A 14,753-nucleotide genomic window follows, 5' to 3' on the forward strand; every position below is an offset into this window, starting at 1 on the left:
CGCACACACACACACACACAGGAGAGCGCACACACACACACACAGGAGAGAGCGCACACACACAGGAGAGAGCGCACACACACACACACAGGAGAGAGCGCACACACACACACACACAGGAGAGAGCGCGCACACACACAGGAGAGAGCGCACACACACACACACACACAGGAGAGAGCGCACACAGGAGAGAGCGCACACACACATACAGGAGAGAGCGCACACACACACAGGAGAGAGCGCACACACACACACACAGGAGAGAGCGCACACACACACACAGGAGAGAGTGCACACACACACAGGAGAGAGCGCGCGCACACACATACAGGAGAGAGCGCACACGCACACACACACACAGGAGAGAGCGCACACACACACACACACACACACACATACAGGAGAGAGCGCACACACACATACAGGAGAGAGCGCACACACACACACACACATACAGGAGAGAGCGCACACACAGGAGAGAGCGCACACACACACATACAGGAGAGAGCGCACACACACACACACGAGAGAGCACACATGGCAGAGAGCGTGCGAACACACACGAGAGAGAGAGTGCACACACACATACAGGAGAGAGCGCACACACACACACACACACACAGGAGAGAGCGCGCGCGCACACACACACACACACACACACAGGAGAGAGCGCACACACACACATACAAGAGAGAGCGCACACACACACAGGAGAGAGCGCACACACACACACACACACACATACAGGAGAGAGCGCACACACACATACAGGAGAGAGCGCGCACACACACACACACACACATACAGGAGAGAGCGCACACACACAGGAGAGAGCGCACACACACACACACACAGGTGAGAGCACACACACAGGAGAGAGCACACACACACACACAGGAGAGAGCGCACACACACACACATACAGGAGAGAGCGCACACATACACACATACAGGAGAGAGCGCACACATACAGGAGAGAGCGCGCGCACACACACACAGGAGAGAGCGCACACACACACACACAGGTGAGAGCACACACACACACACACACAGGAGAGAGCGCACACACACACACAGGTGAGAGCACACACACACACATACAGGAGAGAGCGCACACATACAGGAGAGAGCGCGCACACACACACATACAGGAGAGAGCGCACACACACACATACAGGAGAGAGAGCACACACACACATACAGGAGAGAGAGCACACACACACATACAGGAGAGAGCGCACACATACAGGAGAGAGCGCGCACACACACACATTCAGGAGAGAGCGCAAACACACACATACAGGAGAGAGCGCACACACACACATACAGGAGAGAGCGCACACACACATACAGGAGAGAGCGCACACACACACATACAGGAGAGAGCGCACACACACACACATACAGTAGAGAGCGCACACACACACACACAGTAGAGAGCGCGCACACACACACACACACACAGTAGAGAGCGCGCACACACACACACACACACACAGTAGAGAGCACACACCCACACACACAGGAGAGAGCGCACACACACAGGAGAGAGCACACACACACATACAGGAGAGAGCGCACACACACACACACAGGAGAGAGCACACACACATACAGTAGAGAGTGCACACACACACACACACAGGAGAGAGAGCGCACACACACACACATACACAGGAGAGAGCGCACACACACACACACACACAGGAGAGAGCGCGCGCGCACACACACACACACACACAGGAGAGAGCGCGCGCACACACACACATACAGGAGAGAGCGCACGCACACACACACACACATACAGGAGAGAGCGCACACACACACACAGGAGAGAGCGCACACACACACAGGAGAGAGCGCACACACACACATACAGGAGAGAGCGCACACACACACATACAGGAGAGAGCGAACACACACACATACAGGAGAGAGCTCACACACACACATACAGGAGAGAGCGCACACACACAGGAGAGAGCACACACACACATACAGGAGAGAGCTCACACACACACATACAGGAGAGAGCGCACACACACAGGAGAGAGCACACACACACATACAGGAGAGAGCGCACACACACACATACAGGAGAGAGCGCACACACACAGGAGAGAGCACACACACATACAGGAGAGAGTGCACACACACACACAGGAGAGAGCGCGCGCACACACACACACACACACACATACACAGGAGAGAGCGCGCGCACACACACACACATACAGGAGAGAGCGCACGCACACACACATACAGGAGAGAGCGCGCGCACGCACACACACACACACAGGAGAGAGCGCGCACACACACAGGAGAGAGCGCACACACACACACAGGAGAGAGCGCACACAGGAGAGAGCGCACACACACATACAGGAGAGAGCGCACACACACACAGGAGAGAGCGCACACACACACACAGGAGAGAGCGCACACACACACAGGAGAGAGTGCACACACACACACAGGAGAGAGCGCACACACACACAGGAGAGAGCGCGCGCACACACACACATACAGGAGAGAGCGCACACGCACACACACACACACACACACACAGGAGAGAGCGCACACACACACACAGGAGAGAGCGCACACACACACACACACACATACAGGAGAGCGCACACACACATACAGGAGAGAGCGCACACACACACACACACACACACACATACAGGAGAGAGCGCACACACACAGGAGAGAGCGCACACACACACACACACAGGTGAGAGCGCACACACACAGGAGAGAGCGCACACACACACACACACAGGTGAGAGCACACACACAGGAGAGAGCGCACACACACACACAGGAGAGAGCGCACACACACACACATACAGGAGAGAGCGCACACATACAGGAGAGAGCGCGCACACACACACACACACACACAGGAGAGAGCGCACACACACACACACATACAGGAGAGAGCGCGCGCACACACACACACACACACATACACAGGAGAGAGCGCACACACACACACACACACACACACACAGGAGAGAGCGCGCGCACACACACACATACAGGAGAGAGCGCGCACACACACACATACAGGAGAGAGCGCACACACACACACACACACATACAGGAGAGAGCGCACACACACACACACACACACACACACATACAGGAGAGAGCGCACACACACATACAGGAGAGAGCGCACACACACACATACAGGAGAGAGCGCACACACACATACAGGAGAGAGCGCACACACACATACAGGAGAGAGCAGCACACACACACATACAGGAGAGAGCAGCACACACACATACAGGAGAGAGCAGCACACACACACACACATACAGGAGAGAGCAGCACACACACACACACACATACAGGAGAGAGCAGCACACACACACACATACAGGAGAGAGCAGCACACACACATACAGGAGAGAGCAGCACACACACACACATACAGGAGAGAGCAGCACACACACACACATACAGGAGAGAGCAGCACACACACATACAGGAGAGAGCAGCACGCACACACATACAGGAGAGAGCGCGCACACACACACATACAGGAGAGAGCGCAAACACACACACAGGCGAGAGCGCACACACACAGGAGAGAGCGCACACACACACACAGGAGAGAGCGCACACACACAGGAGAGAGCAACACACACACACATACAGGAGAGAGCGCACACACACACATACAGGAGAGAGCGCACACACACACACATACAGGAGAGAGCAGCACACACATACAGGAGAGAGCAGCACACACATACAGGAGAGAGCAGCACACACATACAGGAGAGAGCAGCACACACAGTATGAGAGGAAAAAGTAACAGTGTGAGAGGAAAAAGGGTTAATAGGGGGGATACATAGAGCAGTGTTCTCCAACCTGAGGCTCTACAGTTATTCCAAAATCACAACTCCAAGCATGTCCTATCTGAGAGTAGTAGTTTTCTAACAGCTGTAGAGCCACAGGAGCTCTATGGAGTCCGTACCATGTGACCATACACCTCACTGCATCTGTACATGGACACTACCAGGTAGCGCGCACACGTAGTTCACATGACATGTAGTTAGTCACCGATCCAGAGGACAGCTGATCCTGATCCATGTTGTATACAGAGACTGAGGGCATACAACACTGAGCCACAGGTGAGGACATACAGCTCTACAGGAAGCATATGAGGAATGAGATACCCGGGTACCGCGATACAGGATGAGATACCTGCAGCTGGAGACGGGTTCTTATTGTCTGTGATCAGCTGGACGCACTCGCTGGGGAAGAAGCCAACCTGAAAAAGAAAGAAGCCACCTCATGAGGGCGCCGAAGAGCAGAGAGAAGAATGAGACCCGACCATCCAGACGTCTCACCTGGAAGCTGTGCTTTCCTCTCCACCAACTGGTGTCCTCCCGCGGGGGCATGTCAATGACCGACACTATGTCACCGACCTGTCAGTGAGCCAGAGGGATAGTCAGTGACCACAGCTCATGCATTCAATACAGTACACCCCTGAAATACTCTGTACTGCTGTGGACCCTGCTCTTCCACTATATAACTCTCACCCTGTGACCTCCACATGATCAGTACACTCCTCTCCTGTATACTCTGTACTGCTGTGGATCCTGCTCCTCTACTATATCACTCTCACTCTGTGACCTCCACATGATCAGCACACTCCTCTCCTGTATACTCTGTACTGCTGTGGACCCTGCTCCTCCACTATATAACTCTCACCATGTGACCTCCACATGATCAGCACACTCCTCTCCTGTATACCCTGCACTGCTGTGGACGCTGCTCCTCCACTATATAACTCTCACCCTGTGACCTCCACATGATCAGCACACTCCTCTCCTGAAATACTCTGTACTGCTGTGGACCCTGCTCCTCCACTATATAACTCTCACCGTGACCTCCACATGATCAGTACACTCCTCTCCTGTATACTCTGTACTTCTGTAGACCCTGCTCCTCTACTATATAACTCTCATTCTGCGACCTCCACATGATCAGCACACTCCTCTCCTGAAATACTCTGTACTGCTGTGGACCCTGCTCCTCCACTATATAACTCTCACCCTGTGACCTCCACATGATCAGTACACTCCTCTCCTGAAATACTCTGTACTGCTGTGGACCCTGCTCCTCCACTATATAACTCTCACCCTGTGACCTCCACATGATCAGTACACTCCTCTCCTGTATACTCTGTACTGCTGTGGACCCTGCTCCTCCACTATATAACTCTCACCCTGTGACCTCCACATGATCAGTACACTCCTCTCCTGTATACTCTGTACTGCTGTGGACCCTGCTCCTCCACTATATAACTCTCCCCCTGTGACCTCCACATGATCAGCACACTCCTCTCCTGAAATACTCTGTACTGCTGTGGACCCTGCTCCTCCACTATATAACTCTCACCCTGTGACCTCCACATGATCAGTACACTCCTCTCCTGAAATACTCTGTACTGCTGTGGACCCTGCTCCTCCACTATATAACTCTCACCCTTTGACCTCCACATGATCAGTACACTCCTCTCCTGTATACTCTGTACTGCTGTGGACCCTGCTCCTCCACTATATAACTCTCCCCCTGTGACCTCCACATGATCAGCACACTCCTCTCCTGAAATACTCTGTACTGCTGTGGACCCTGCTCCTCCACTATATAACTCTCACCCTGTGACCTCCACATGATCAGCACACTCCTCCCCTGAAATACTCTGTACTGCTGTGGACCCTGCTCCTCCACTATATAACTCTCACCCTGTGACCTCCACATGATCAACACACTCCTCCCCTGAAATACTCTGTACCGCTGTGGACCCTGCTCCTCCACTATATAACTCTCACCCTGTGACCTCCACATGATCAGCACACTCCTCTCCTGTATACTCTGTACTGCTGTGGACCCTGCTCCTCTACTATATAACTCTCACCCTGTGACCTCCACATGATCAGCACACTCCTCTCCTGTATACTCTGTACTGCTGTGGACCCTGCTCCTCCACTATATAACTCTCACCCTGTGACCTCCACATGATCAGCACATTTCTCTCCTGATATAGTCCGTGCTGCTGAGCTGTGATTGGTCGCTATTTGACAGAACTGTTTCTTACCTCAAAGGAAAGTTCATCTGGCGCCTGAGCGGTGTAGCGTTTGATCACGTGGGCGGCTGCTATAGCAGGAACATTGATTGACGCCTCTTCATTGACGAGAAGCCGATTACCGTGATTATCAATCTACAGTAGGGAAATTAAGGGGCAGCTGATGATGTGCCCAAGGAATTATGGGTAAAGTGATGGCGCCATGCCAATGGATCCCATCACCAAGGTTTAGGAGGTTCTGTAGTGCCCATTGGTCCTCCCAATATGAGGCACTGAACACCCCCCAAAGGGAAAAGGAGTCCACAAAAAGTCTCTGGTAGGGCCCTGGACTTACCTCCATCCAGTTGAGTATGGGGCCACAGTTGATGTTACTGTCCACAATACCAGAAAGAGCCTTCAAATATCGTGAGAGTAGAGGGGCCAGGAGCTGAGGACACAGAGGTGGGGGAGACATCATGTATTACAATTACACAAGAGACCCCCGATGACAAGCACCGCCCTGCGATGCCCACCTGGCCCTGAGATGGAAGTTCACGGCGAGGGGGGAGTTCAAGCAACTGAGAGAAGCGGCGGTCAAAAATACAGCGGTGAAGGTTGGAGTCCAGGACCTGGAAATCTTCATAGCTCCGCAAAACGGACCAAGTGCGGCCCTAAAAATGGAAGAAACACAACATGAGGGACATGGAAAATACTGGAGAAAGTGATGAATGACAGGAGGAAGTAATGAGGGACACGGAAAATACTGGAGAAAGTGATGATACAGAGAAGAATGACCAGAGGAAGTAATGAGGGACACAGAAAATACTGGAGCAAGTGATGACACAGAAGGGGGAGCCTCGTAAGATAATACAAGAGAAGAATGACAAGAGGAAGTAATGAGGATCTAGAGGACATAGATGGGACTGAGATGGTAGACCTAGAGGATAAAGATGGGACTGAGATGGTAGACCTAGAGGACAAAGATGGGACTGAGATGGTAGACCTAGGGGACAAAGATGGGGCTGAGATGGTAAACCTAGGGGACAAAGATGGGGCTGAGATGGTAGACCTAGAGGACAAAGATGGGACTGAGATGGTAGACCTAGGGGACAAAGATGGGGCTGAGATGGTAAACCTAGGGGACAAAGATGGGGCTGAGATGGTAGACCTAGGGGACAAAGATGGGACTGAGATGGTAGACCTAGGGGACAAAGATGGGGCTGAGATGGTAGACCTAGGGGACAAAGATGGGGCTGAGATGGTAGACCTAGGGGACAAAGATGGGGCTGAGATGGTAGACCTAGGGGACAAAGATGGGACTGAGATGGTAGACCTAGAGGACAAAGATGGGACTGAGATGGTAGACCTAGGGGACAAAGATGGGGCTGAGATGGTAGACCTAGGGGACAAAGATGGGGCTGAGATGGTAGACCTAGAGGATAAAGATGGGACTGAGATGGTAGACCTAGAGGACAAAGATGGGGCTGAGATGGTAGACCTAGGGGACAAAGATGGGACTGAGATGGTAGACCTAGAGGATAAAGATGGGACTGAGATGGTAGACCTAGAGGACAAAGATGGGGCTGAGATGGTAGACCTAGGGGACAAAGATGGGGCTGAGATGGTAGACCTAGAGGACATAGATGGGACTGAGATGGTAGACCTAGAGGACAAAGATGGGGCTGAGATGGTAGACCTAGGGGACAAAGATGGGGCTGAGATGGTAGACCTAGGGGACAAAGATGAGGCTGAGATGGTAGACCTAGAGGACAAAGATGGGACTGAGATGGTAGACCTAGGGGACAAAGATGGGGCTGAGATGGTAGACCTAGAGGACAAAGATGGGACTGAGATGGTAGACCTAGGGGACAAAGATGGGACTGAGATGGTAGACCTAGAGGACAAAGATGGGGCTGAGATGGTAAACCTAGAGGACATAGATGGGACTGAGATGGTAGACCTAGAGGACAAAGATGGGGCTGAGATGGTAGACCTAGGAGACAAAGATGGGGCTGAGATGGTAGACCTAGGGGACAAAGATGAGGCTGAGATGGTAGACCTAGAGGACAAAGATGGGGCTGAGATGGTAAACCTAGAGGACATAGATGGGACTGAGATGGTAGACCTAGAGGACAAAGATGGGGCTGAGATGGTAGACCTAGGGGACAAAGATGGGGCTGAGATGGTAGACCTAGGGGACAAAGATGGGACTGAGATGGTAGACCTAGAGGATAAAGATGGGACTGAGATGGTAGACCTAGAGGACAAAGATGGGGCTGAGATGGTAGACCTAGGGGACAAAGATGGGACTGAGATGGTAGACCTAGAGGACAAAGATGGGGCTGAGATGGTAGACCTAGAGGACAAAGATGGGGCTGAGATGGTAAACCTAGAGGACATAGATGGGACTGAGATGGTAGACCTAGAGGACAAAGCTGGGGCTGAGATGGTAGACCTAGAGGACATAGATGGGACTGAGATGGTAGACCTAGAGGATAAAGATGGGACTGAGATGGTAGACCTAGAGGACAAAGATGGGGCTGAGATGGTAGACCTAGGGGACAAAGATGGGACTGAGATGGTAGACCTATCGGATAAAGATGGGACTGAGATGGTAGACCTATCGGATAAAGATGGAACTGAGATGGTAGGCCTAGGGGACAAAGATGGGACTCAGATGGTAGACCTAGAGGACAAAGATGGGGCTGAGATGGTAGACCTAGAGGACAAAGATGGGGCTGAGATGATAGACCTAGGGAAAAAGATGGGGCTGAGATGGTAGACCTAGAGGATAAAGATGGGACTGAGATGGTAGACCTAGAGGACAAAGATGGGACTGAGATGGTAGACCTAGGGGACAAAGATGAGGCTGAGATGGTAGACCTAGGGAAAAAGATGGGGCTGAGATGGTAGACCTAGAGGATAAAGATGGGACTGAGATGGTAGACCTAGAGGACAAAGATGGGACTGAGATGGTAGACCTACGGGACAAAGATGGGACTGAGATGGTAGACCTAGGGGACAAAGATGGGACTGAGATGGTAGACCTAGGGGACAAAGATGGGGCTGAGATGGTAGACCTAGGGGACAAAGATGGGACTGAGATGGTAGACCTAGAGGACAAAGATGGGGCTGAGATGGTAGACCTAGGGGACAAAGATGGGACTGAGATGGTAGACCTAGAGGACAAAGATGGGGCTGAGATGGTAGACCTAGAGGACAAAGATGGGACTGAGATGGTAGACCTAGAGGACATAGATGGGGCTGAGATGGTAGAACTAGGGGACAAAGATGGGGCTGAGATGGTAGACCTAGAGGACAAAGATGGGACTGAGATGGTAGACCTAGAGGACAAAGATGGGACTGAGATGGTAGACCTAGGGGACAAAGATGGGACTGAGATGGTAGACCTAGGGGACAAAGATGGGGCTGAGATGGTAGACCTAGGGGACAAAGATGGGACTGAGATGGTAGACCTAGAGGACAAAGATGGGGCTGAGATGGTAGACCTAGGGGACAAAGATGGGACTGAGATGGTAGACCTAGAGGACAAAGATGGGGCTGAGATGGTAGACCTTGAGGACAAAGATGGGGCTGAGATGGTAGACCTAGGGGACAAAGATGGGGCTGAGATGGTAGACCTAGGGGACAAAGATGAGACTGAGATGGTAGACCTACAGGACAAAGATGAGGCTGATGGTAGACCTACAGGACAAAGATGGGACTGAGATGGTAGACCTAGAGGACAAAGATGGGGCTGAGATGGTAGCCCTAGGGGACAAAGATGGGGCTGAGATGGTAGACCTAGGGGACAAAGATGGGACTGAGATGGTAGACCTACAGGACAAAGATGGGACTGAGATGGTAGACCTAGAGGACAAAGATGAGGCTGATGGTAGACCTAGAGGACAAAGATGGGGCTGAGATGGTAGACCTAGAGGACAAAGATGAGGCTGATGGTAGACCTAGGGGACAAAGATGGGACTGAGATGGTAGACCTAGAGGACAAAGATGGGGCTGAGATGGTAGACCTAGAGGACAAAGATGGGACTGAGATGGTAGACCTAGAGGACAAAGATGAGGTTGAGATGGTAGACCTAGGGGACAAAGATGAGGTTGAGATGGTAGACCTACAGGACAAAGATGAGGCTGATGGTAGACCTAGGGGACAAAGATGGGACTGAGATGGTAGACCTAGGGGACAAAGATGGGACTGAGATGGTAGACCTAGGGGACAAAGATGGGACTGAGATGGTAGACCTAGGGGAAAAAGATGGGGCTGAGATGGTAGACCTAGGGGACAAAGATGAGGCTGAGATGGTAGACCTAGGGGACAAAGATGGGACTGAGATGGTAGACCTAGGGGACAAAGATGAGGCTGAGATGGTATACCTAGGGGACAAAGATGAGGCTGAGATGGTAGACCTAGGGGACAAAGATGAGGCTGAGATGGTAGACCTAGGGGACAAAGATGGGACTCAGATGGTAGACCTAGGGGACAAAGATGGGACTGAGATGGTAGACCTAGGGGACAAAGATGAGGCTGATGGTAGACCTAGGGGACAAAGATGGGACTGAGATGGTAGACCTAGGGGACAAAGATGAGGCTGAGATGATAGACCTAGAGGATAAAGATGGGGCTGAGATGGTAGACCCAGGGGACAAAGATGAGGCTGAGATGGTAGACCTAGGGGACAAAGATGGGGCTGAGATGGTAGACCTAGGGGACAAAGATGGGGCTGAGATGGTAGACCTAGGGGACAAAGATGGGGCTGAGATGGTAGACCTAGGGGACAAAGATGGGACTGAGATGGTAGACCTAGGGGACAAAGATGGGGCTGAGATGGTAGACCTAGGGGACAAAGATGGGGCTGAGATGGTAGACCTAGGGGACAAAGATGGGGCTGAGATGGTAGACCTAGAGGACAAAGATGGGACTGAGATGGTAGACCTAGGGGACAAAGATGGGACTGAGATGGTAGACCTAGGGGACAAAGATGGGACTGAGATGGTAGACCTAGAGGACAAAGATGAGGCTCAGATGGTAGACCAAGGGGACAAAGATGGGACTGAGATGGTAGACCTAGGGGACAAAGATGGGGCTCAGATGGTAGACCTGAAAGTCAACCCAAGTGTTAATGCCAAAAATCAATAAGATTGGTTGAGCAGAGAATGGACCCAATGCACCCACAGGAGGGTGAAATGTGATGAGGAGAACTATTAGGACCCTAGACCTTGGGGAGACGTCATAAGACCATGAACCCTACAAGGTTCTATGCAGCAGATGAAGGGAGGATGTACATGGAGTCTTAAGGACCATGAAGATCTTGTAGTCCTGAATTCCCTCCATGAGGTTCTGAAGTCTCGGAGCCTCTAATTTTACCTTGTGTCCTATTTTTATATAATAATAGTTGAATTATAAAAATCACCGAAGTGAAATGAACGATACAATAAGTCCGTGGCTATTAATAGGAGGATGAGAAGATAAGCGGCGGCCCCAGGGGTAGATCCTGGCGGGTCACAGGATTCAGCTCTAATTGGGTGAACGGCCATTGTGCTCCACATCATTACAGTAATTAGGGTTAGGATGGGGGGGGGGGGGGGGGTTACACATTACAGGTCGGGCATATGGAGTGAACTAAGATCCCTGTTATTAGGGGGGGGGGTCAGAGTCCAGATGTTGAAGTCCATATAAAAGGGTTAATGAATCCAGAACATGGGGGGGTCACTACTAATCCTAGAGAAATGACTGGAGAGAACGGAATGGTTGCTATAGAGTAGCTGCAAAACTTCAACTCCCAGCATGCCAGGACAGCCAACATCTGGAGGGCCACAGTTTGAGACCAGGGCTATCGAGGACATCACTTTTTTTCTCACAGCCGATTCCGTCGCATCTTGCACCCACCTGACATGTGACTTGCACAATGTAAACAGCCTCGGATTCGCTACCACTGGAATCCTCCGGACGAGAGTCAGATAGAGAAAGCTGGAAGACATGGTGGGCATCAGTAATCACACGGGGTATGGGGCAGACATGGTGGGCATCAGTCATCATATAGGGCAGACATGGTGAGCATCAGTCATCATATAGGGCAGACATGGTGGGCATCAGTCATCATATGGGGGCAGACATGGTGAGCATCAGTCATCATATAGGGCAGACATGGTGGGCATCAGTAATCATATGGGGTAGACATGGTGGGCATCAGTCATCATATAGGGCAGACATGGTGGGCATCAGTCATCATATAGGGCAGACATGGTGGGCATCAGTCATCATATAGGGCAGACATGGTGGGCATCAGTCATCATATGGGGTAGACATGGTGGGCAGTCATCACATGGGGTACAGGGCAGACATGGTGGGCATCAGTCATCACATGGGGTACGGGGCAGACATGGTGGGCATCAGTCATCACATGGGATATGGGGCAGACATGGTGAGCATCAGTCATCACACGGGGTAAGGGGGTAGACATGGTGGGCATCAGTCATATGGGGCAGACATGGTGGGCATCAGTCATATGGGGCAGACATGGTGGGCATCAGTCATATGGGGCAGACATGGTGGGCATCAGTCATCACACGGGGTACGGGGCAGACATGGTGGGCATCAGTCATCACATGGGGTACGGGGGCAGACATGGTGGGCATCAGTCATCACACGGGGTACGGGGCAGACATGGTGGGCATCAGTCATCACATGGGGTACGGGGGCAGACATGGTGGGCATCAGTCATCACAAGGGGTACGGGGCAGACATGTGGGCATCAGTCATCACATGGGGTACGGGGGCAGACATGGTGGGCATCAGTCATCACACGGGGTACGGGGCAGACATGTGGGCATCAGTCATCACATGGGGTACGGGGGCAGACATGGTGGGCATCAGTCATCACACGCGGTACGGGGCAGACATAGTGGGCATCAGTCATCACATGGGGTACGGGGCAGACATGGTGGGCATCAGTCATCACACAGGGTACAGGGCAGACATGGTGGGCATCAGTCATCACATGGGGTACGGGGTAGACATGGTTGGCATCAGTCATCACATGGGGTACAGGGCAGACATGGTGGGCAGTCATCACATGGGGTACAGGGCAGACATGGTGGGCAGTCATCACATGGGGTACAGGGTAGACATGGTGGGCATCAGTCATCACATGGGGTACGGGGCAGACATGGTGGGCATCAGTCATAACATAGGGTACGGGGTAGACATGGTGGGCAGTCATCACATGGGGTACAGGGCAGACATGTTGGGCATCAGTCATCACATGGGGTACGGGGCAGACATGGTGGGCATCAGTCATCACATGGGATATGGGGCAGACATGGTGGGCATCAGTCATCTCATGGGATATGGGGCAGACATGGTGGGCATCAGTCATCACATGGGGTACGGGGTAGATATGGTGGGCATCAGTCACCACATGGGGTACGGGGCAGACATGGTGGACATCAGTCATCACATGGGGTACGGGGGCAGACATAGTGGGCATCAGTCATCACATGGGGTACGGGGTAGACATGGTGGGCATCAGTCATCACATGGGATATGGGGCAGACATGGTGGGCATCAGTCATCACATGGGGTACGGGGTAGACATGGTGGGCATCAGTCATCACATGGGATATGGGGCAGACATGGTGGGCATCAGTCATCATATGGGGTACGGGGAAGACATGAGGTACACTTCTTCTTAGGAATCAAGCTTCCACCTGTACACATGGTATACGGGGTCTCTCACCTGGATCGGGCCATAGTTGACATTTTCATAGTGATAGTGAGCACAGTCCGCCAGCTTTACGAAGGGTCCGCGTGTCACCCTAAATATATAGACAGGGAAGGGTTAATAAACCTTGAGAATCCCGGAGGTCTCCAGATGATTATTGGCGTCCGGCTCCAACGTTATATAAGAAGCTCAGGCGTGAAAGTGACCCCACCCCCAACCTCAGATTACCTTTTATTGGGTCTCCCCTTGACGCTGGACGGAGCCGCAGAAGAGATGAGTCGTCCGGCGCCCTCCGTGCCTGAATCCAGTGTATCCGAGCCCCGAGCCTGAGAAGCAAAGACATTCAAAATTCATCAGGAACATCCAAAACCACTTTATACCAGCGCCAACCGGCGGCCACCTCACCAATCACATCCCGCATGGCTGACGGCACGAGAAGAGGAAGACACCCAACATAAAGCATCTGCCCCCTGATGATCCGGCTATAATATTATTGGTTTATCTGAACAGAAGAAGACGGAAGAACAACAAAATATCCAGAAAAACACATTTCACATAAGTTATGAATTGATTTGTATTTTACTGAAATAAGTATCTGACCCCCCCCCCCCCCCCCTCAATCAATCAGCAATATTTCTGGCTACTAGTTGTCTTTTATACAGGTAACAAACTGAGATTTGTAATGGTTATTTTAACAAGTAGTTAATAAAAGTTACGTATTAAAGGTCCCTTTTTTTGTTCATCTACAGGACCGTCTGATGGAGAAAGATCATGTACGGGACCGTCTGATGGAGAAAGATCATGTACAGGACTGTCTGATGGAGAAAGATCATGTACAGGACCGTCTGATGGAGAAAGATCATGTACGGGACCGTCTGATGGAGAAAGATCATGTACGGGACCGTCTGATGGAGAAAGATCAT

General features: G+C 51.8%; 1 protein-coding gene across 1 annotated transcript in view; it reads right to left on the reverse strand.

Annotated features, from left to right (window-relative positions):
• Positions 1–14,177, reverse strand: part of LOC130311792 (rho GTPase-activating protein 33-like) — a gene marked incomplete at its 5' end in the record, with an annotated part of 41,618 nt that extends 27,441 nt beyond the window's left edge. The window contains 8 exons of the mRNA XM_056552524.1: positions 4,225–4,291; positions 4,371–4,448; positions 6,125–6,247; positions 6,447–6,539; positions 6,625–6,762; positions 11,997–12,077; positions 13,846–13,924; positions 14,059–14,177. Of these exons, the coding sequence (XP_056408499.1) occupies positions 4,225–4,291; positions 4,371–4,448; positions 6,125–6,247; positions 6,447–6,539; positions 6,625–6,762; positions 11,997–12,077; positions 13,846–13,924; positions 14,059–14,177 (778 nt within the window). The remainder of the gene's footprint in view (positions 1–4,224; positions 4,292–4,370; positions 4,449–6,124; positions 6,248–6,446; positions 6,540–6,624; positions 6,763–11,996; positions 12,078–13,845; positions 13,925–14,058) is intronic.
• Between the last annotated feature and the right edge of the window lie 576 nt (positions 14,178–14,753).

This window comes from Hyla sarda, unplaced genomic scaffold, assembly GCF_029499605.1.
Source record: "Hyla sarda isolate aHylSar1 unplaced genomic scaffold, aHylSar1.hap1 scaffold_1674, whole genome shotgun sequence".
NCBI lineage: Eukaryota > Metazoa > Chordata > Amphibia > Anura > Hylidae > Hyla > Hyla sarda.